This window comes from Cetorhinus maximus, chromosome 26 (genome assembly GCF_964194155.1).
Source record: "Cetorhinus maximus chromosome 26, sCetMax3.hap1.1, whole genome shotgun sequence".
NCBI classification, from domain to species: domain Eukaryota; kingdom Metazoa; phylum Chordata; class Chondrichthyes; order Lamniformes; family Cetorhinidae; genus Cetorhinus; species Cetorhinus maximus.
Genome location: NC_135904.1, coordinates 16,014,598 through 16,035,881, shown reverse-complemented (window position 1 = coordinate 16,035,881; position 21,284 = coordinate 16,014,598). Strand labels below are relative to the sequence as shown.

General features: G+C 47.8%; 1 protein-coding gene across 1 annotated transcript in view; it reads left to right on the top strand.

The window, feature by feature from the left end:
• The window catches only part of gldn (gliomedin), a 36,636-nt gene extending 15,441 nt beyond the window's left edge, over positions 1 to 21,195 (top strand). The window contains exons 5-10 of the mRNA XM_078530220.1: positions 160 to 315; positions 13,552 to 13,677; positions 13,808 to 13,894; positions 13,981 to 14,106; positions 15,097 to 15,250; positions 19,519 to 21,195. Coding sequence (XP_078386346.1) covers positions 160 to 315; positions 13,552 to 13,677; positions 13,808 to 13,894; positions 13,981 to 14,106; positions 15,097 to 15,250; positions 19,519 to 19,990 — 1,121 coding nt within the window. The 3' untranslated portion in view covers positions 19,991 to 21,195. The remainder of the gene's footprint in view (positions 1 to 159; positions 316 to 13,551; positions 13,678 to 13,807; positions 13,895 to 13,980; positions 14,107 to 15,096; positions 15,251 to 19,518) is intronic.
• The last annotated feature ends 89 nt before the right edge of the window (positions 21,196 to 21,284 follow it).

The window sequence follows — 21,284 nt, the reverse complement described above, 5'->3', positions numbered from 1 at the left end:
CATCAAACATTAGTCACTCAGGCATTGGCTGAGAACTCTTTGGGTTTTGCGAGCATAAAACATTATATTATTTATACATCAAAGCGCTTGTGTTTCCATAACAAAGTAATCAGCTGATTAGCTTTTATATTCAAACAAAATTTCTTCTTCAAATTGCAGCTGCCCCTGGACCAAAAGGGGAACCTGGAGAATTGGGACCGAGAGGTGACAAAGGAGACCCTGGTCCATCTGGTTTAGATGGGTTACCAGGTCCAAAAGGTGAACCAGGACCTAAAGGTGACAGAGGAGAGCCTTACAATGAGATCATTTTGGAAGGTAAACTATCAAATTGCTTTGCTATGGGCTTAAAGCTTTACTGCTAAATGTGAGATAGCCAGTATCTGTCTGTTAAAGTTATTCCCTTGTATTTAAGAATAATAGTTATGAAGATGCCGAATCTGTTAACAGAACTCCCTTCTCGTTGGATCTGTCCAAGTCAAGGTGTTTTAGAACAATTATAGTACAAGAGTGCAGAACTGAACTAAAAACAGGAAATGCTGGAAAAGCTCAGCAGATCTGGCAGCATCTGTGGAGAGAGAAACAGAATTAATGTTTCGAGTCCGTCTGACTCTTTACTGCAGAAGTGAGTTTGAACGACCTCCGTTCCCTCCTGACAAACGAATGGCCGCCAACTTGAAATCATGGCGGATGGGGGTAGCTGCTTCTCAGTCATTTCAATAACATCTGAGACCAGCATTATGATAATTGTCACGTTCAGGTACAAATGGATGAATGTCACTCCACCCAGTTCTATCAGATATTGAACAATCTCACCGTAAATGGACAGCGAGTGGTTGCCGATGAAACAACCCAGGAAATTTGATGGGTAGGGGTTCTGGCTGGGCGTGGGTGCTCGCCAATTCCCAGAATTGGCTAACTGCAGCGGGCATCTGCTTGGTTCATCAGTAACATATTAATGAGCCCCAGAGCCTCACGCTGGCACCAAACGGGGGAACATGACTAACTTCCCACTCGTTTTGGGAGCTACTTTGAAAATCACCCTGGAGCATCATAGAAAATTACTCTAATTCAAGAATTCCTCATTGGTTGGAATTTATGAACTCCTGGGGCAGAATTTTCCCCGTTGGCATGCGGGGGCAGGCCCCACGTGTCCGCTTGTAAAATGACGCGCGGTTACATCTGGCGAGCGTCCCGATGTCACCGTGTGCCATCGCGATATTCCGTTGGGCGGGCACGCGATGATACTCGATGTGCATCCGCCATTAATTAACAGGCCACTTAAGGCCCTGGACGATTTTTCGGCGCCCATGTAATCTTTGCGCAACGGGCAGGCGGGTAGGACACATTTGTATAAACCTCATCCACGGGCGGGATAAGAGGGTTCATTGGGGTCGTGAGTCTGCTCTCTCTATTGATTTTTCAAAGTTTTTGAAACTTGCCTGTGTGAACTGCAATCCTTCAAAACGCATACCAGCTGCCTTGTCTGGACTCTTAACCCTCAGGTCAGCACTCTGCAGCGAGGAATCTTTTTTAGGCCTGCAGGTTTCAGGAAGCCTTCTCTTAGAGTAGGAATGGGAGCTGAACTGTCGCTCGAGGCACCTCCTCTGAGGAGGAAGGGAGGGCTAGACGGGGGAGGAGGCCAGGAGTGCACATTCAGCCTCCAGAGGAGCCATCTTTGGGAGGACAGGCGCAGGCACAAGGGGTGCAGGGCTAAGAGGCAGTCCAAGGCGGGAGGGGCCACAGAAGACGCCACTATCCTGCTGCCAGGGTATACAGGCAGCGAAGCAGCTACCTCAATATGTCTGAGGTGCTGTGCCGAAGGAGGCTCCGTCTCTCAAGGGAGACGGTCAACTATATCTGTCAGATGATTGGGCCTGAGATCTCCGCTAACTGTGAGGGCAGACACCCCCATGCCAGTGGCTCTGAAGGTCACAGTTGTCCTCAACCTCTATGCCTCTGGCTCCTTCCAGGGCTCGGTGGGTGATCTTTGTGGTGTCTTCCAATCAGCTGTCCACACTTGTGTCAATCAGGTTACAGACGCTCTATTCAGGTGTGCATTGACCTTCATCCACTATCGTTGGGACCAGGCAAGTCAGACACAGCGAGTCAGAGGCTTCGTGGCCATTGCTGGCTTCCCCCGCGTCCAGGGTGCTATAGACTGTACACATGTGGCCATCAAGGCACCAGCAGGTGAGCCCGGTGCTTTTGTCAATAGGAAGGGCTTCCACTCCATGAACGTGCAGATAGTGTGTGATCACAGGATGCTGATTCTACAAGTCTGTGCAAGGTACCCAGGCAGCTCCCACGACGCCTACATCCTCAGACACTCCCAGGTGCCGGGGCTCTTCAGTGCTCCAGCCCGGCTGGATGGATGGCTGCTGGGTGACAAGGGCTATCCCCTCAGAAGGTGGCTCATGACGCCTCTCCGCCATCCAAGAACAGAAGCTGAGCAGCGCTACAATAGGAGCCATACCTCCACAAGGGCCGTGGTGGAGAGAACCATCGGTCTTCTCAAGATGCGCTTCCGATGCCTGGACCGCTCAGGGGGCGCACTCCAGTACCCCCCATGTGTCGGTGATAGTGGTTGCATGCTGCGCACTCCACAATCTTCCGCTGGAAAGGGGAGACGCAGTGGACGATGAAGACGTCGATGCAGTGGCTGCGGCTGCACACGATGAGTCCAGCAGCGAGTCCGAGGATGAGCACGCACAGGGAAATGCTGAGGGGGTAGACGCTGACCCGGGCATACTGCAGGGAGGCAGGGACACCCGGGAAGCTTTAATCCAACGAACCTTCAGCTAGCCCACCACAGAGGAACCCCAGGACAAGCCTGGGCTGTAGGTTCCAAACTCGATACCTAAGTGCAAAATCTGCCAGGTTAGGAACAGTAACTAAGGCCTTGTTAATAAAGTTGAATGTCCCACAAAGCACTCCTAACATTTTTGGAAACCATGCACAAGCAGAAGAAAAGAGACACCCTCAGCCATGGTCACATGTCTGAATTTAATATCACAGGCAAAGAAACTTAATGGAACAAAATGACAAGGGTGTTCCAATTCAAAGCAAATCATAAAGACCTCATCTCGGGCCAACACAAAATCACCAGTGATAAACCCGGGCTGTGCCTAAGGTGCCTTATGTTTACATTTCCGGGTGCTGTGTCTTGGTGCTGCCCCCTTGCTGGGAGTGGCATCGGAGACGACCTGCTGACTGTGATGTCCTGTTGGCCTCGATGACCTTGGCGGACGTCCTCTGGCCTGTGGAGCCTGTCTTGCCCCGCCTGGGAGGAAGCTGCCAGTTCCACAGCTGGCATCTCCCCAGTCGCCGCAGCCTCACCGGATGCTGGTCACTGGGAGAGGGGCAGAGGAGCAGCCGCCCTCATCCGGAGCGCCCTGAGAGGTGCCCGCAGAGACGACAGGCAGCTGCTGCGCCAACGTGAGGTCACAAAGGACCTCCCTGCTCACCGTGAATGGATGGGCACCGAGCTGGGAAACTTGGTGCCCGCACTATCTCCCACACTGGCACTGACCAGCTGAGGTCAATGCCGATGTGAGGGCTTGCTGGTCAGAGCACATCCCCAGGAAGCCCTGATGGGTCTCCTGGAGGAGCCTCTCCACGAGAGTCGCCACTCTCTCCATGGAGGATGCACGGCGCTCGGACATGTGGCTCATTGCTTCAGCGATCGTCCGCGTAGACTCCTCCATACAGAGACCAAGCCAAGCAAAGCCTCATGTATCTCCCCCAGATGCTCCCGCACACCCGGCCGCATTTCCTGCACCTGCTGCATTGCGGACAACTCCAGAGGCACATCATCAGGCACCGACTGAGCATGTGCCTGGTCCCCTGCCATCCTCTGACTGCTGGCGCCATGGGCACTCTCTGTCTCTGCCAGCTCCTCCAGCGACTGTGAAGCGCCCTCACCGCTGTGCCCCAGGACACTAGCCGATGTTCTAATTCTCACTGAGGTGCTAGTATCTGTGCTGGTGCCTGCCTTGCAGAAATGGTGCGATGCTGGTGAGATTTCAGGCCCCCCAGGTGTGAGAGGGGGCCTCTGCTGCTCCTCCTCCCGGCCCTGGTCCGATGATGCTGAAAGGAAGAACAAGGACACTGGATCAGTTAACGTGGAGACAATGTCAATGTGCATCCCTGTCCCCCGGATCATTACGTGCTCATCCTTCCATAAGCAATGGTCAAGCCATGTTGCAAAATTAAATCACTTGACATTCAGCAGTGCTATGGCTGTTGGGAGAACAATGCTGACCTCACTGCTGGGCAAACATACCTGGCTGTGGCCCCCCAGCCTCACCGACACCAGTGGACCTGGGCACATGGCGTCTCTCCAAATCCAGGGCCTCCTGCTCAAACCGGCTGAGAATGGTTAACTGCGCCTGGCCACTGCCAGTCCTCACATGCTGTGCAACATTATGAGCATTCTTCTCCTGAAAATGAGAGAAGGGCATTGATTAGTGCAAATTGTACATGTGCTCTCTTTACAGACGGCCCACCCCAACCAGAGTGGGACATATCCGGGCTCCAGTGTCTTCTCACCCTGCTGCTGCCGAACACTCACACAAAGGTGCTAGGCCTGTTCCCCACCCCCCAACACCACCTCCCCCAACTTTGCCACATGCTGCCCACATCACATTAGGCACCACACGGTATATCCTTCCATAGCAAGAGGCGCAAGCACCTGGAGCGCAGAGGGCAGCAGATGGTTCGTTGCCAACGCCACCTTGAAGCTCCCCTCCCAGCATCTCATCACTCTGACTTGGACATGGTCAGCTGCTCAAACACAGAGCCCAGGTGCAGCTCCTCCAGGTTGCCCCCATACCGGTCATGTGGGCCTCAGTGTACCACATGCTGTGGGCGCACAGCCCATCCCTTCACCACCCTCTCAGGGTGACCTCGGCATGGGCAATATCTGCTGGCCCTCCCAGCAAAGGCCACATGCCGTCAATGATTCAATGCAGTCACTACACTCAGGCTTGGGGGTGGGATGGGGGGGGCAGCAGGGGGGAAAGCCGACCTGCTAGGTTAAGAGACCAATGCCAACATTGTCCTCACCCTCCCAGAGCCCAACAAGTCGTTGAAGCGCTTGCGACACTGGATCCAGGTGCACCCGCACCACGTCACGGGAGCTCACCACCTCCCCCACCTCCTCCCAGACACGTTTCATCATGTGGGGGGGGCCTCTTCCTCCTCCCATCCTGGGGAACCAGCACCTCCTGCTGTGCTGCCACCTCCTCAAGGAGGGCAGCAAGGCAGTCATCGGAAAAATGAGGGGCATACTGGCCCCCTCGCCCTACCCTCCGGCCTGGCCTGCCCCGAGGGCCTACCCTCTGGATTTGCCTCACCTCCATTGCCCCTCTGCAGAGCCCTTCACCCAGCCAAGAGGTTTTGGCCAGGAAAGGAGCATTCATGCTGTGCCCAAACAAACTGATAGTCAACCTGCCAATCCTTCCAGAATGTCCATGGCCGGCAGTAAGAGTGGGAAAGATTCCTGGTTGGCCACGTTTAATGCAGAGTGGTGTCTATCAAGCAACAGAGACAAAAAGAGATGCCTATGGTCCATTGTAGACTATGGCTAATTCTGGACAGTCGGACCCCCTACGAGATGTTGGCCTGAATTTTACTGCCATGTCAAGTGTACCCCAGGACCCCTGCAGTCCCTTCAGGATGTCGGCCTGCCGCTCCGAGTTGCTGGCCCAATTGGAGGACTGGCAGCCTAAGCAGTGCCACAGGTAAAGGTGGCTGCAAGGTGAAGGAGAGGACACCTCCATATTCAGGCATCCTCGAAAGGGCTGGGAAGACATTTTTTTAAGGCGGCAGGGCCAGACAGGCAGGGTCCCGGTGATTGAAGGGGTGAAACGTTCAGCGACAGTGTTGGAGCCACAAGGGTGCCCATTGCCTTTGGGGGTGGTGGGGGCCCTTTGTGGGCCATCGAGCATCCAGAATGGAAGGCCTCACCCCCATGCCCCCCTGCAGAAGTCACTAGAGGCTTTCTTAATGTACCTGGTGGTTTCCCCACATGTTGAAGGCTGTTTTGATGCTGATAAAATGTCAGTGGGGGTGTAAAATGGCTGTTAATTGGGATAATTGGCTGCCTGTCTCCAATAGGCAGGCAGCTGAGTTGTTGCCATTCCTGCCACTGGGAATATTCCGTGATGACGGGAAGATGTCAGGCTTCCCTCCCAACGCCTTATGATGCCATTTTACCGACCAATCCGCCTTGGTAAAATCCCGGCCATTAATTTTCTTCAAAAGATAATAACATACTTTCCTGTGTAGGCTTTCAGAATTTAAGAAGCACATCAACAAGTTATGGTATTAGCTATGTGCAAAAACAGGCCTTTGATTATACGGCTGATGTAAGTTGAAAATGTGTTAATGCATTAGTGTGAAAGCTCTTGTCACTTTAACAAGGGGAGAAATGAAGCAGTTAGTGCCTTTGTTAAGACAGCAGACAGAACTCTAATGGAAGTTGTTAATCTATTTGCTGCTAATAGTGCACAATGTGAACCCCTGTAAATGAAAAGAAAGAATTTTGCATTTACATCACACCTTCTACATTCTCAGATTCAAAAGCATTTTGGAGCCAGTGAATTAATTTTTAAGTGTAGTCACTGTTGCTGTATAGACAAATACTGCAACCAGTTTGTGCACAAGGATTTTCCATCGGGTTCTCCATCAGGATTTGGCGAAGCCCAAATAGCAAAAAAAAATGTTGTCTCTCCAGCTTTCCACCAACATTCTCTTAAAGTTGCAGCAGGAGATTGGGAGAACCCTCCACCTGTAAATCTTCCCTTTTGTATTTAAGTGTCATATTTCAAGGTCATGGACTTGTTAGTTTGAGGTATCAGTATGGTATTATTTACTCTTTGGTGATGATTTTAACTTGGCCAAACAAATGTCAGGCTCAGAAATGGATTTGTTTTTTTATTCATTCATGGGCTGTGGGCGTCGCTGGCTAGGCCAGCATTTATTGCCCATTTCTATTTGCCCTTGTTCAGGTGGCATTTAAGAGTCAACCACATTGCTGTGGGGTCTGGAGTCACATGTAGGCCAGACCAGGTAAGGATGGCAGATTTCCTCCCCTAAAGGACATTGATGAACCAGATGGGTTTTTCTGTGCTCGTCATCAGACTTTTAATTCAAATTTCACCATCTGCCGTGGTGGGATTTGAACCTGGGTCCCCAGAGCATTACCCTGGGTCTCTGGAATACTAATCCAGTGACAATACCACTATGCCACCACCTAACCAAACCACCATATTTATACTGCCTTTCCAGCTGTCAGAATTTTTTATAAGGGTCCGATCACACGACAGCCAACGTGTCCATCTGTTTCAGGCAATAGGTGTGAATTGGAATCCTCTGATTGTCATGCTCGGACAGAGCGGTGTGGAGTGCACACTGCAACCAGGTTTACTGGCAGCACAGCCAAAGAGGACCAAGAAATGTAAGTTTTAAATTAGATTTGCGGCAGTGTTTCTCTGAGCTCCACAATAATAATAATAATGTGGTGGCGACTGCCCCAGACTCTCCCTACTTTAGCAGTATTGTGCTGGCCTGAACCAGGCAAGCTGCTTCAGGATGCCCACTGGGCTGGGCGGCTCAAAGTCCCATCTAAATGAAGTTCCAATCTCAAAATAGCCCTGACTTTGCCCCCAGCTCAGGCTGGCGAGGGTCTCATTCAGCTGGTCAGCTGCCATGGCTCAGTTGTGTTCCAAAGGTTTGGGATGAAATTCCACTCCAGGGACTTGAGGAAAAAAAAATAATCTAAACTCGCTCCGGCACTGCAATGCCGAGGGAGGGCTACTCTTCCGGGTGAGGTATGAAGCCGAGGCCCCATCTGGCTTCTCAAAGGTTCCACAACACTGGGCGGAATTTTCTGTGCCGGGCGGCGTCGGGTGTGTTTGGCGGCTGCGAGTGGACAATATGGCGAGAAAGTCAAAAATCCGATTCACAATGTGAAACCAGTTTTCAATCGTCTACTCCGCCCATCAATGGCGGGGCCACGTTTCCTGCTGTCGGTCGTCAGGAACCCCATATCTGCATTTCGTTATAAACCCAGCCCACCGGAATCATCCCCCCACTCTGGATCATCGGAGCACCGTGCTGATGTGTTTCACAACAGCGTATATAAGGCATGCACTTGGCAGTCTGCACCTTGAGGGGAACTCGGAGGTGAGTGCGCAGTAAGGTTGCACAGCGCTCGCCAGGGTCATCTGTTGGATTTCAAGGTCGAGGCGAGTTTGGAGAGGGGTGGGGGCGGTGCAAGGGCTGCACTGCTTTTGATGATGGTCCACAAGCACGTGTAGGGTGGAGGGAAGGGAAGTGGCCATGTATCAGGGAAACCTTGTATAAAGTGACCATTCCTCTGCAGCTGAGACAGTTCAGGCGCAGCCACATTGACATGCGTGAAGTCAGGCCTCTAGCTTATCTGCCCACTCAAGCAATGCAGAGGCCTGAAAGTGCCACCAAATGCTTCTGAAGGTTTCACCCCTCAGGCACAGACTGCAAACTAATGAGCGTTTTAGTGGACTGCAGAACAGTTGGATGACCGGGCACATTGTACAATCTCCTAGCTAAAGTTGGCCATGGAGCAGTGACTGGTGGAGGTGCTCACAGCCCCTCGCAATGTCAGCATCCCGGTTTTGGACCAGTCTCCCCGGGGTTCAGGCTAACAGCGCAGTCTTGCTGCGCGGGTTAGGATAATGCCTGTGCCTGAGCTGAGTGCACAGCGTGCAGTCCAGTGGGCAAAGCTGCCGCCAATCGGTCAGGTGGAGTGGGTCGGAGGTGGGTGGGGTTTCAGGCAGCCATGCAGCGCACTAAACTCTGACCATCCAAGTGGTGGCCAGCGCTCTCCGGGATGCATTAAGGGGCCTTCAGACTTAACCAAGAGAGGTTCTTAGTACACCCAAGCTAACCTGTGTGTCTCTCTTTCACCCTGCAAGAGGACTACATCAGGACCGTGGAGCCTGGTGACCTAGCTGTATGCATCATGGTGTACAGAGAGCGAAGATGACAGAGAAGAGAGTGACGGAGGTGCCTGGCTGGGCAGAGGGAGGAGCAGCACCCTCTGGGAGAAGGAGTGGCTGGGGCTCCCGCACATGTCACTGAAGAGCCACAGTGAGCCATCGCTGGTTGGCACCCAGCTAGACCCAGGGTCTATAAACATCACCTTTCATTCCTGCAGATGATGAGGACCAGTGTTACTGAAGACTGCGCATGTCTAGGGAACTGGTTGGTCACATCTGCCAGCTGTTGCAGGATTTGGCACCACGGGGACATGGAGGGCATCCACTGCCAGTGGCCGTGAAAGTGACCACAGTTCTCAATTTTTACGCCAGTGGCTCTTTTCAAGGCTCCACAGGTGACCTCTGTGGGATATCACAAGCCTCCACCCACAAGTGCATTCATGAGGTCACGGATGCCATCTTTGCGAAGGCCACAAGACATGGTGCATTTCGCTCAGGAAAGCCAGGAAGCAAGAATGCTGGGATTTTGATCTCAGGTTTTCGACAGGTGCAGGGTGCCATCAACTGCACTCACATGGTGCTCAGATCTCCATGGTAAAAGCAGTCAACTAAATCAACCGCAAGGGCATCCACTCGCTTAACGTTCAGTTGGTCTGTGGCCACCACAACCACATCCTACAGGTCTACATACCATTCCCAGGGAACGTCCACGAGTCCTACATCCTTAGTAGGTCTCAAATCCCTGACATCTTCCTGGGTCCACAGAGGACGTGGCTGATGACACCCATGCAGCGGCCTCAGACTGTAGCAGAGAGAAGGTATAATGAGGCTCATACTGCAACTCACACCTTGGGGGAGCAAACCATCAGGATGCTGAAAATGAGGTTCTGATGCCTGGACTGGTCTGGTGGAGCCTGGCAATAAAGTCCACAGAGAGTATCACGTGTTGTTGTTGCCTGCTACGCCCTTTACGACCTGGCGCTGCAACAGGGAGAGGAGCTGGCTGAGGAGGAGATGGAGGAGCTGCACATCTCCCCCGAAGAGGAGGACGTTGACAGGGGTGAAGGTGAGGAGGTCCTCGAAGGCGACAATGAAGGCGATGAGGCCCTCGCACTGGCCAGACGAGGCAGGTGCGCCCAGGTGGCCCTCATTGCTGCTAGATTTGTGGAAGTTGATGACGATGTGCAGTGAGGAGACGTATTGATCCCCACATCACATCTGTGAACATTTGACTCTAGTCTGGCTAATGGCAGTGCACATATCCTCTGTGATAATGCTCCGGTCACGGAGACACAGCAGAGGCCCTGATAGTCGCTCGATTCTGGGGGGATGATGATGACATGCAGTGAGGACATTCCATAGATTTTCACATAGCCCCTGAGAATGTCTGACTCCTGTCTGGCTGAGGGCAACTTGCTTGTACTTTGTGATCAGGGTTGTATCATAGAGACACAGGAATGGAACTTTAAATGCACCTGATACTTTATCCGCCTTCAGCACCTGACCCCTTCAGGAGCACAGCATCACTGGTCACAGATGCTGACGAGATGGGGACCAGACCCACTGTAAAGGTGCTGAGAGCACAGAGAGAGAATGATGGAACTCTGTGATGCCTACCCCTGACATTCTGGCAGCAATGACCAGCATCATCGAGGTGCAGGCATCGCTAATGTGTTCAGTCAGTATGGGGCTGGACCATCACTTTGGTCTGAAGACTGCACAAAACACAGGGGGGAGCCTCTGGACTGAGACCCCTGCCTTTATCTTGTGCAGGAACCAAGATTTCACATCTGAATGACACAAACACTGCACATCAGAACAAGCAGCCATAGGCAGGGAGACATTCTTTGGAGTTTATTGACAATAGTGAACATTATGTACAGGTGATTATGCCCGTACCCAGGCTGTGCAACTACATCATCTTAACCTTCCTAACCCTGCTGCTATGTCTTGGTGCACCCTGGTCACCCACAGTGGAAGTGGAAGCAGCATGCTGACTGGTACGCCCTGTCTGTGATGACCTTGATAGGCGTCCTCTGGAGGGCTGAGACCTGGAGGGCCCTGGCCTGCTTTCAGGGTCCTGCTATGTGGCAGTGGCACCCTCCTTGGCCTATGGAGCTGGAGCTGTGGGGGTCACAGGAAGAGGGGATTTGGGTGGGCCAACACTCCTGGAGTCACCTGGGTGGATGGCTCCAGAGTGGGCATCTGCTGGTCCTCCTCCCAATGGGTGCCCGCAGGCCCCTGGCTGACTCCTTGAGAAGGGGAAGCTGGAGTGAGATCGAGTTGCCCAGCACCACTCTCGCGCACACACTGTTGGAGGCGAACTATGGCGCCAGTGATGGAGTTCAGCCCGTGCAGCAGAGCATGGCCGATGTTCTGGACTAAGATCTCCATGGTGATCGCCATCCTATAATTGTTGACCTCAGTGCGTTGGCATGCCGGCGCTATCACCTCAGCCTGAAGGCAGACTGGCTCCTCCATCATGCCTTGCAATCTGAGGAGTGCAGCGGACATCCCTCCCTGATGTTCCTGAGCTTGCCTTTGCAGCTCCAGCAACTGAGGTATGACTGAATCCAGAGGCTCGTCATCTGACTCGGACTCAGCAGATTTCTGGTCTCCAGCTGACCTCCAAGTGCCGAAAACCTGGGAAGTCCCTGCCTCCGCCTGCTGTGGATCAAACAGTGCGATGTGCTCACCAGGTTGTGATCCCGAGGCTATTCTAAAGCTCGGTCCCACCGAGGTGTATGTCTCTGCGCTGGTGGAGGGTGTGGGTGAGCACTGTGACAGAACTTCAGAGAGGGTGCCTTCAGATTCCCTTTCATAGGTTTCTTTGAGGCTGGATTAGATGTCCTGGGTCGTGGACTCTGTCAGCAGTCTCCCAGATGTGCCTGCGAAAGCAAAGAGAGATGATTAGTGCATGGCAGTGGCCTGTGAAAGAGGACATATCACTCACAGCATGGTTGTCTGATGGATGTTGTACTGCTGGACCCTCACTTGGCAGAGCGACACCGACCTCACCGTCAGCACAGGAATGTTCCAGATTCTCGCCGGCCAGCTGGATGGCTCTATTTTCAATGTCGTTGATTTCAGTCATTCCTTCATCAGTCTGCAACCTCTCCCTCGTGTGCCAGCTTGTCCTGCATGAATACAGATGGGGAGAGTGTAAGTGGGACGCCTGCCAGGCCAGATAATAAGTATGCCTCCTATGTGTGTGGACAGTGAGTGGTCCCATGGACGGGATGAGGACAATGAAGGTGTGTATGAGAGTGAATGGTGATTTCCCTTGAACTAGCAGCGAGTGAGATCCCTGTGGATTTGTGATGGGTTTGTGAGTGTATGGGTTGAGAGTGATGAGAAGAGTGGCTTATCCTGGTGGAACAGAGGAGATAATTCATCCTCTTGCGGTACTGGGTGGCTGTCCTCTTTTACAGGGCGTTGGCACTGACCACCACCGCCTCCCAACCGGATTGGTGATGTTGCTGGCCCTCCTGCAGCCAGAGCAGGGGTAAAGGACATCACAGTGGGCCTCTATGGTGTCCAAAACGTGCTCGAGGATGTGTCACTGAATTGTGGGTCGCAGTCTTCTTGCCTTTCGGGGGCATGTCTTCTGTGCAGCAGTCCTGGGCTGGAAGAACTGAGAGGTGTGCGCGCGGCTGCACTTTAAGTGGGGCACCTGGCATGATGAAGTGGTGAGGTGATGGCGTGGAGGACGAATGAGAGCCTGCCCACTACGGAAATGGCGTTTCCTGGGAATGCATGATTAATGAGGCGGGTTTGGGACGATACGGCGTGAAAACCCGCCATTGCGGCCGGCAGGAAAAAAATTATTTTTCCCACCCACGATCGCACTTAGTGCAAATCTGGGACGATTCCACCCAGTATTTCAACAAGGAGGAGGGAGTTCTCCCTGGTGTCCTGGCCAATAATCTCTCAATCAATGTCACGACAAGCAAGTATCATGATCATATTGCTGTTTGTGGGAGCTTGCTGTCTGCAAATTGGCTACTGCGTTTCCTATATTTCAACAGTGACTACACTGGAAAGCTACTTCAGTTGGCTGCAAAGTGTTTTGAGATGTGCTTAGGTGGCGAAAAGCACAGTATAAATGCAAGTCTTTCTTTTGCTAGGAATATCTGCCCCTATGTGCGAGTGAACCTACTAGGCTGAAATGAAGCATTGCCTAGATATAATAATATAGGTCTGTCAAAAGCTCTAATGATGGTAAACACCAGTAAACAGGTTGTGGTTACAAAAACCAAAAACAGTGGAAAAACTCAGCAGGTCTGGCAGCGTCTGTGGAGAGAGAAACAGAGTTAACGTTTCGAGTCCGTTTGATTCATCTTCAGAGCTCCGACCTGCTGAGATTTTCCAGCATTATCTGTCTTTTTATTTCAGGTCTCCAGCATCCTCAGTATTTTGCTTTTATCTTAACAGATTGTGGTTACCTGTTGCATAAATAAATATTGTATCCATAGTCATTAATTTCTTTCAGTTGAGCTGCATACCGTGGAGATCATGAGTGAACCTTTACTGAACAGATTTACATTTTTAAATACAATTTTTTCTTCAGGTCAGAGAGGCCCTCCGGGTCCTCCAGGACCAGCGGGGCCTCAGGGTTCTCCAGGGTCAGTGGGTCCCCCTGGCCCACCTGGTTCCAAAGGAAAATCCCGAAATCAGCAGAACACAGTCAGTTACGGTAATGTATCTCTAAATACAAACCATCTATAGAAATATGACTTTTGACATTTGATAAGAATACCTTTATAAGGCTGAGCCTGTGTTTAATTGTTAATTGTGTTTAAATATTAAATTGTGTTTAAATTTAGATGAAGCTCACGCCATACCAAATGACGACACTATAATCGGAAGGACATCTGCACAAAAAGCACTGAGTTCCTTCTCGAAGAAATTTGGTACTGTTTCATACCAATTCTGTCTTAATTTTGAAATTGAACAGTGGTCTTTATTGCATTAGTGCTTAAGCAATATCCTTCTTTAGGACGTATCATAAAATCAGTGGATGGCCCTTACAATGTGACGAGGATAGAAAACACATTTGGAGCATGGATGAAGGACCCTGCATCAAAGAACAATGAACAGATTTGGGTTGTTGAACACTTTTCAGGTTGGTTACAAATGTACTTCCATGCATTTTATTCTGATGGAAAAAGAATGGAAACCAAGACGTCAAAAATGCTCACATTTCCTCTTATTTAATTCTAACAGAAAATTTCATAAGTGTTTCACTGGGAAGATAAGGATACACGGGTCAATTCAAGGATAAGACCACCAGATGAATAAAAGTCCTCAATTATCCTTGCCTAAGCTCTGCTGTCAATGAATGTAATAATCCATTCTTCTTCTCCAGATAGTATCCTTGATTTTTCATGGGTCATCAAACCCATGGCCTATGCTGTGATCGTACTACAGGGCAGGGCAAGGAGGCAGGCCCCAAGTCTTACCTCAGCCGTTGGTGTTATTCTGAACCACATGTTACCGTCCAGCCAACTGAGCTAACCAGCCCCCCTAAAAGCCCATTATTGCTGTCAAGTAAGAACATATGAAAAAAAATGACATGAAAACTGATCCATTGAACCTGTGTTAAACAGTTATAATGCAACTAAGCATCATGAGCTTCAGTGCTCCCTCCTACCAGCAATCATGTACTCTTCTAAAAGTCTGATACAACCCTTAGGCTAATTCAGGGGAAAAGAAATCTGGGCAATTCCTCTCCTACCTCAAGGGTAATCAAAATGAATTCACGAGATTAGTGACCATGAGGTACTCACCCAACGTTCCTCATACCTTTTGTGTGCAGCATTAACAACTGCAAGAATTGTGTCCAGTTCCTTTTTGAACTGTAGTATTGGTTCAGTGGTACCAATTTAAAATAGTAAATATATTTTGTATGTCTAAAATGTGTTCTGTCCCCATATCGTAGTGATTAAAACTGAACACAATATTTATACCTTTCAGTTTTAAAATGTCTGTGACTTTCTTACAACTTACAAGCATTTTGATTTTGTCTGCAGCTTATTTACTTCCAAGCTACCGTGACCAAACTGCCTTACTGATATTCTTATGAAGGTTTGTTATCAATTCTTAAATTTTACAGGATTGACTGTTCAAGAATATGAAAATTTAGAAGCACTTAAAACTGGGAGCAACTTCAAGACGATAACATTGGCACACTTTTTTCATGGCTGTGGACATGCTGTGTATAATGGTTCAATTTATTATCACAAAGGAGGATCTGATAATATTATAAAGTAAGTATATTAGTTTGTTCTATTTTTATAACACAATATTGGGTATAATCAGCAATGATCTTCATTGGTAAGCTGGCGTCAGATATTCCTGCTGCCTACAGCCAATGGAATTCCACTAAAGATGAGGAACTGCAGATTGTCTTCATAGCAAGAGTTTTATTAACCTAGGCAGAATGCAGTTTTGTGAGACTTAAATTTAAATATATTGTTTAAATTATAAATTAATGTGTTCTGTGAAAAAGCCTTTATTGTCCTTTTCAGTTTTTAATGAGGATAAATGTATTTTTGCTTGAATAATTTTTACAGATAAAAATACATCATTTTTTATTATTGAAAACTATAACCTTAATTTTTAATGGTCATGGCTACATTGCAGCTGCTTGGTGGTATGAGCTAGAGAGGTATTTAAAGTGCACTGCTTTACTTAATACTGTCTTGCAGTTATTAATTGGTATATAATAATGGATAGACTATTTATCAGGCTTTGCACAATTTGTCAACTAGGAAGCGGACATTGGACATGTCAGATGTGCGAGGAGCACATAAAACAGAACATACCAAATGTGATAAGCCTCCTTTGAGCTGGTCTGAGGCAATCATTCATTGAGGAAACAGCCTCAAATCTGCACAGTAATATCCTAAGGAAATGAAAGACCTGGTGCTTGCTGGTACATCACTTCTACCATTATGTGTCAGCCGTAGCTCAGTTGGTAGCACGCTTGCCTTTTGAGTCAGAACATCGTAGGTTTAAGTCCCGTTCCAGAGTTTTGAACACAAATATCTAAGCTGACACACTTGTGTAGTATTAAGGGAGTTTTCCACTCATGAGGTGCCATCCTTTGAATAAGATGTTAAACAAAGGCACTGTCTCAGGTGAAGTAAAAGATCCTATGGCTCTATTTTTTTTAAAAAGATGATCAGAGGAGTTATCCCCAGCATCTTGCCCAATTATCCCTTAACCAATATCACTTAAAGAGAAAACAGATTATCTGATCATTATCACATTGCTGCTTGTGGAGCCCATGCTGTTTACAAATTGGCTGCCATGTTACCTGCAACAGTGACTACATTTCAGATGTTCTTCGTTGGCTGTAAAGCGTTTTGGGATGGCCTAAAGTCGTGAAAGGCGTTATATAAATGTGAGTCTTTCCTTTTCCCATTGCTGCCCGTTTGAAATTCAAGTTCGTGCTTAAAGTAGCAATGCTGAAATTGCTGCCAGTGGTAAAATTAAATATATTGATGGAACTTACCTTCTCATATATTCATTCACGTAACAATGAAATACTCCTTGCAGAAATTCATTGCAAACGATGCAATATGATATCTACCCAAGAGGCTTTGTGGATGCTCCATTGTTGAGCATATTTAGGGCTGAGATAGACAGATTATTTTAGTCTGAGAGAGTGTCAAGGGATATGGAGAACAGGTGGGAAAGTGGAGTTGAAGATGATCAGCCATGATACTGTTGAATGGTGGAGCAGGCCTGAGCGGCCACGTGCTCTCCTCCTGCTCCGATTCCTTATGTTATAGGAATAGCTCCGAGACATGGACCAAGCTACAAAAAATATCTAAAACTGGCCTCCAAATTTCTATTGAGTCCACTTGTAAAGGTTATACCCCATGTTATATCACAGCTTAAACTCATGTACATCTAACTAGAAAATATATGAACTTTATTAAGCCAGAAAAGTGAATTGGATCATAGAATTTCTATAAAGCAGAAACAATTTATCTCATTGTGAGAGACTTTTAAAAAAAAAAGTGGATTATTGGAAAGAATTTGCATACCATCTGCTTTTCTCTACCTAAATGAGGTGTTGTTCCTAGCATTGCTAACAGCAAGTATTGGCTTGGTTTTCTCCTAAATGGGTCTGCAAGGTTTTGATCATTATTTCCTCAAATATGGGCAGAATTTAATATTGGTGACGGGGATCTCGCTTGCTGGCTGGAGAACTGGCGGGATTCCCACGTCACTTCTGTTGGGAAAGGCCCATTGTAATTAAGAGCCTATCTGGCACTTAAATGGCCAGTGTCCGGCCTTCCCCAGGATTTAGGATCCTGGCGGTGGAAATCACACCCGCTGAGAGCTGCCAGCCAGTCAGGGACCAGCAGCTCTCCATTGTCCGCCAGCGGTGGCTGTTGGTGGTAATGTACCCACTAGAGGCCTAGGATTGATGACGGACTAGGCCACAGGTGAGTGAAGGCAGGGTGGGGGTCATGGGGTGGGGTTCACTGGCTGGAGGGCGAAGGGTTAGGAAGAAAGAGCATGGGTGTGGCTCTCAGTGGGCCGCCCCTACCTAATGCCAGGTCCCTTGACCACGCATCGTGTGCCTTAGCATAAGACCCCCTTACTGGAAGCCCACAAGCAACCCTGACAGGGTTTGCTTCTCAGGTTCCCCACGTGGTGAGGCGCCTGCCCGCCCCTGGTCAATACCAGCAGCAGTGGGATGAGGCACTTGCCTCAATTAGTGTCTGGGCAGGAAGGCCATTCATGAGCCTTCGCACACCAAACTTAATTGGGTGGAAGCTGGAAGGTGGCAGGGTCCCTACTCCTCACCCTCCTGAACAATTTAAATGTCCCTCCGCCTTGCAAACTCACCATCAGGGAGGGATGTTAAATTCCGCCCGGAATCTCAAAATCATTTATCTGACCTGAATACAGTAATTTAGACAACTTAACCTTGGATACAGCCTTGACTACCTGTCAATATTTTAAAAAGAAATTTTGCCAATAATTGCATTTCCAAGCTACTGAAGCATATTGTGTGCACTTAGTGGTTCACAAGCTACAAATGTGTCCATAGGGGAGGCGATAGCATAGTGGTATTGTCACTGAATTAGTATTCCAGAGACCCAGGCTAATGCTTGGGGACCAGGTTTGAATTTCACCATGGTAGATGGATTGTCTATTTCACAGATAATAAAAATCTGGAACTGAAAACATGGGGCAGCATTTCCAACCCCGTCGGTGGGATTGTGCATGAGCGGGCGGGTTCCTGATCGGCAACCCCGGTTGGGGGCGTGCCGCCATTTTATATGACGTGCGTCAGGAAGCACTATGCACCTCCTGTGTGGGCAGGGGATTCCCTGAGCCGGGAGTGCGCTCTTTTGCACATGCGCGCGAAAGAGCGCACAGATCTCCTTAAAAGTTCATCAAAGATAGAAAAAAATATTCCTGACATGTCCCCTCGTGTGATACTGTCACATGAGCTGGGACATGTAAATTTATTTTATTTAAACATTCTGTGCAAATTTTAAAACCTTCATGAAACTTCATCCCGCCCATGGATGAGGTTTCATGTTTTTTCTGAAGGCCACCTGGGCTCTTCACCTGCCTGCCAGCCTTAAGATTGGACAGGCAGGTCCATTAATCATTCTAATGGCTTTTTTTAATGGCCGTAATAGACCGTTGACAGGTCGGCGGGCGGGCAGCCAAGAATCTAAATGACGTGGGGTGACGTTGGGACACACGCCCGATGTCACCCCGTGTCATTTTAGGTGTCAGCAAGTGGGCCCCGCCCCCCGACCGGAAGATGCAGCCCATGGTTTCATGACCATTGCCAAAATAATCCATCTGGTTCACTAATGCCTTCTGAGCAAGGGCAGTTAGGCAATAAATACTTACTGACCTAGGCAGCAATACCCACATCCCATGGTTGAATTAACAAAATCTTCTGTAGGGTTTAGAAAATGCAATGTCCATGGTGAAAGGTCATAAGCCTTCACACAAACACTTCCAAACAGTGACAGCGATCAGTGGCCTGCTTTTCCCTATTCCATCCAAAGTTGCTAATGCAAATTATTGCCTAACCTGGAACCTACAAGCACCTCATCATGTAACCATATGTCACAGACATATTGAAAATGATCATTTCTGAAACCCAGCTATTTTGTTCAAGTTATTGGGATGGGGTGGGACAAGGTCTTTGCTCTGTAGTATCAGCTAGGTCAATCATTATGTGATTTTTACCTGCAACAGTTATGACAGGTTTACGGGATCCATCAGTTTTTTGGTTCAGATTTCAATTCTATCAACATGGGGGATGGTGGAAGGGTAATTGAAAGACAGAACTGAGCATGCTCATTAATCCCATCATATCACACATCCATTGCCTTACAGGCAGCACTCAATCATTCTGTAAAATGCATGTCCAGTCTAATCTGTGTAGCATGGGGGCTAGAGAACAACTGATTTACAAAAAAAAAGATTTTAGACGAGAATTGCAGCAAAACACAGTGATGTACTTTTTTTTTCCTGTCTGTTTTAGATTTCCACTTGATGGGAAACAACCCCAGCGCATGAAAGTAGAAAATGCTTTGCACAACAATCGTAATTACCTCTTCCAAAATGCAAAGACATATTTTGACTTGACTGCAGAAAAAGAAGGACTTTGGGTAATCTATGCTTCGAGTCATGATGAAAACATCATTGTTGGCCAAATTGAGATCAATGAAGAATCATTCTCAATTGTTCAGAATATTAACACCACATACCCCAAATCAAAGGCTGGCAATGCATTCATAGCACGAGGGATTCTCTACCTCACAGATACTAAAGACACCAAAATAGTTTTTGGGTTTGATTTGTTGAAAGAGAAACAACTTGATGTAAGTTTTGATTTAAGATCATCAAATGATACGCTTACAATGCTCTCCTATGATCCACATGATCGCACTTTATATACATGGGAAAATGGCTACTTAAAGAAATATGGTCTACATTTCTTACCAGCTGAATAAATGCAAATGATTTTACAACAGAGAGCAGTTATTCATGCATGTGTAACTGGTACAGCTACTAATTTTTAATATGCTCATAAAGGTGAAGTTATTTTTTCTCTGATGCAATATTGGAAATTTTTTTTGCCATTATATTTGCACAGAACATGTCTAATAGTTAAAATAGTACATGCAACTTCTATAACGCGTTATATTGTATTTTAAAACATTTTTCTTTTAGGGTTTAGAGATCTAGTTAGCATCAAATTGGTTTTACATAAATTTCTTAGCAACAAAATAGATATAGGTTACATTTATACTATAGTTTTACCGTTACAATAAAATAGCTTCCATTTTGCAGTGGCACTAAAGTTACAGTGCAACTCTGGGTTCAGGTCCTACCAAACTCTGGGGAGGAAGAGACAGGCCTCTGCCCCCCCACAAACCAAATACCATCTTATGAAGGAAGTCTCACATTCCATGGTGAAATAATTCCAGTGCAATGATGAATCCGGTTTATAAAGTGCTGAAGGGGATCCTTTGACCACCTCCACTCTTTCAAATTCCCCAGACTTCAATTAAATGCACTGAGTGCAGACACTCGCCCACACTCTTAAGACTGGTAGCCACATTATAAATGAACCCATACATAAACATCAAACATTCCAACTACTTCTGAGGAAACTACTTGTACAAAAATCTTTGGAGTAAATTGTGGCTGTGTAATCTTACATGCACATTGGATAAAAGTATATTTACATTTATACTTGCTAGAAGGAACACACTATGACACACCAGGGACTGTTCAAGCCTTGGGCCTTTTTAAAATTATCTGGAACCAATCAGCACCCTTTTCTCCTGTAGTATAAATTGTTTGTCATCGTTTGAAATTCAGCATTCTTGCATTTTCCTGACGAGTGCAAGACAAAAAGCTTCGGCAACATGTCTTTCTTTTCAGCAATATTCAAAATCAAAAATGAATGCATCAATATACTTATTTAACAGATGTTTTATCTTAAAGGATAAAGGATTGCATTAACTGCATGCGATAGAATTTGCATTACCATCAGAGATTAATGAGTTATAGTAACAGAATTTTGAACTGCTTAACATGCTGGCTGTATGGTGTTGTTTATTTAGTAAGAAAGGGATTCTAGTTGTTCTATATTTATATAAGAACTTCAAATGCCTTTGAAATGGCAATAAATTGGTATATGTAAAGTAGACATGGCAGCATTGGATCGTTCTTAAACTTACCATCTTCATTATATTTGTGGCTAAGAGATAACTATTGCACCTTTAGCTTTTCACAACA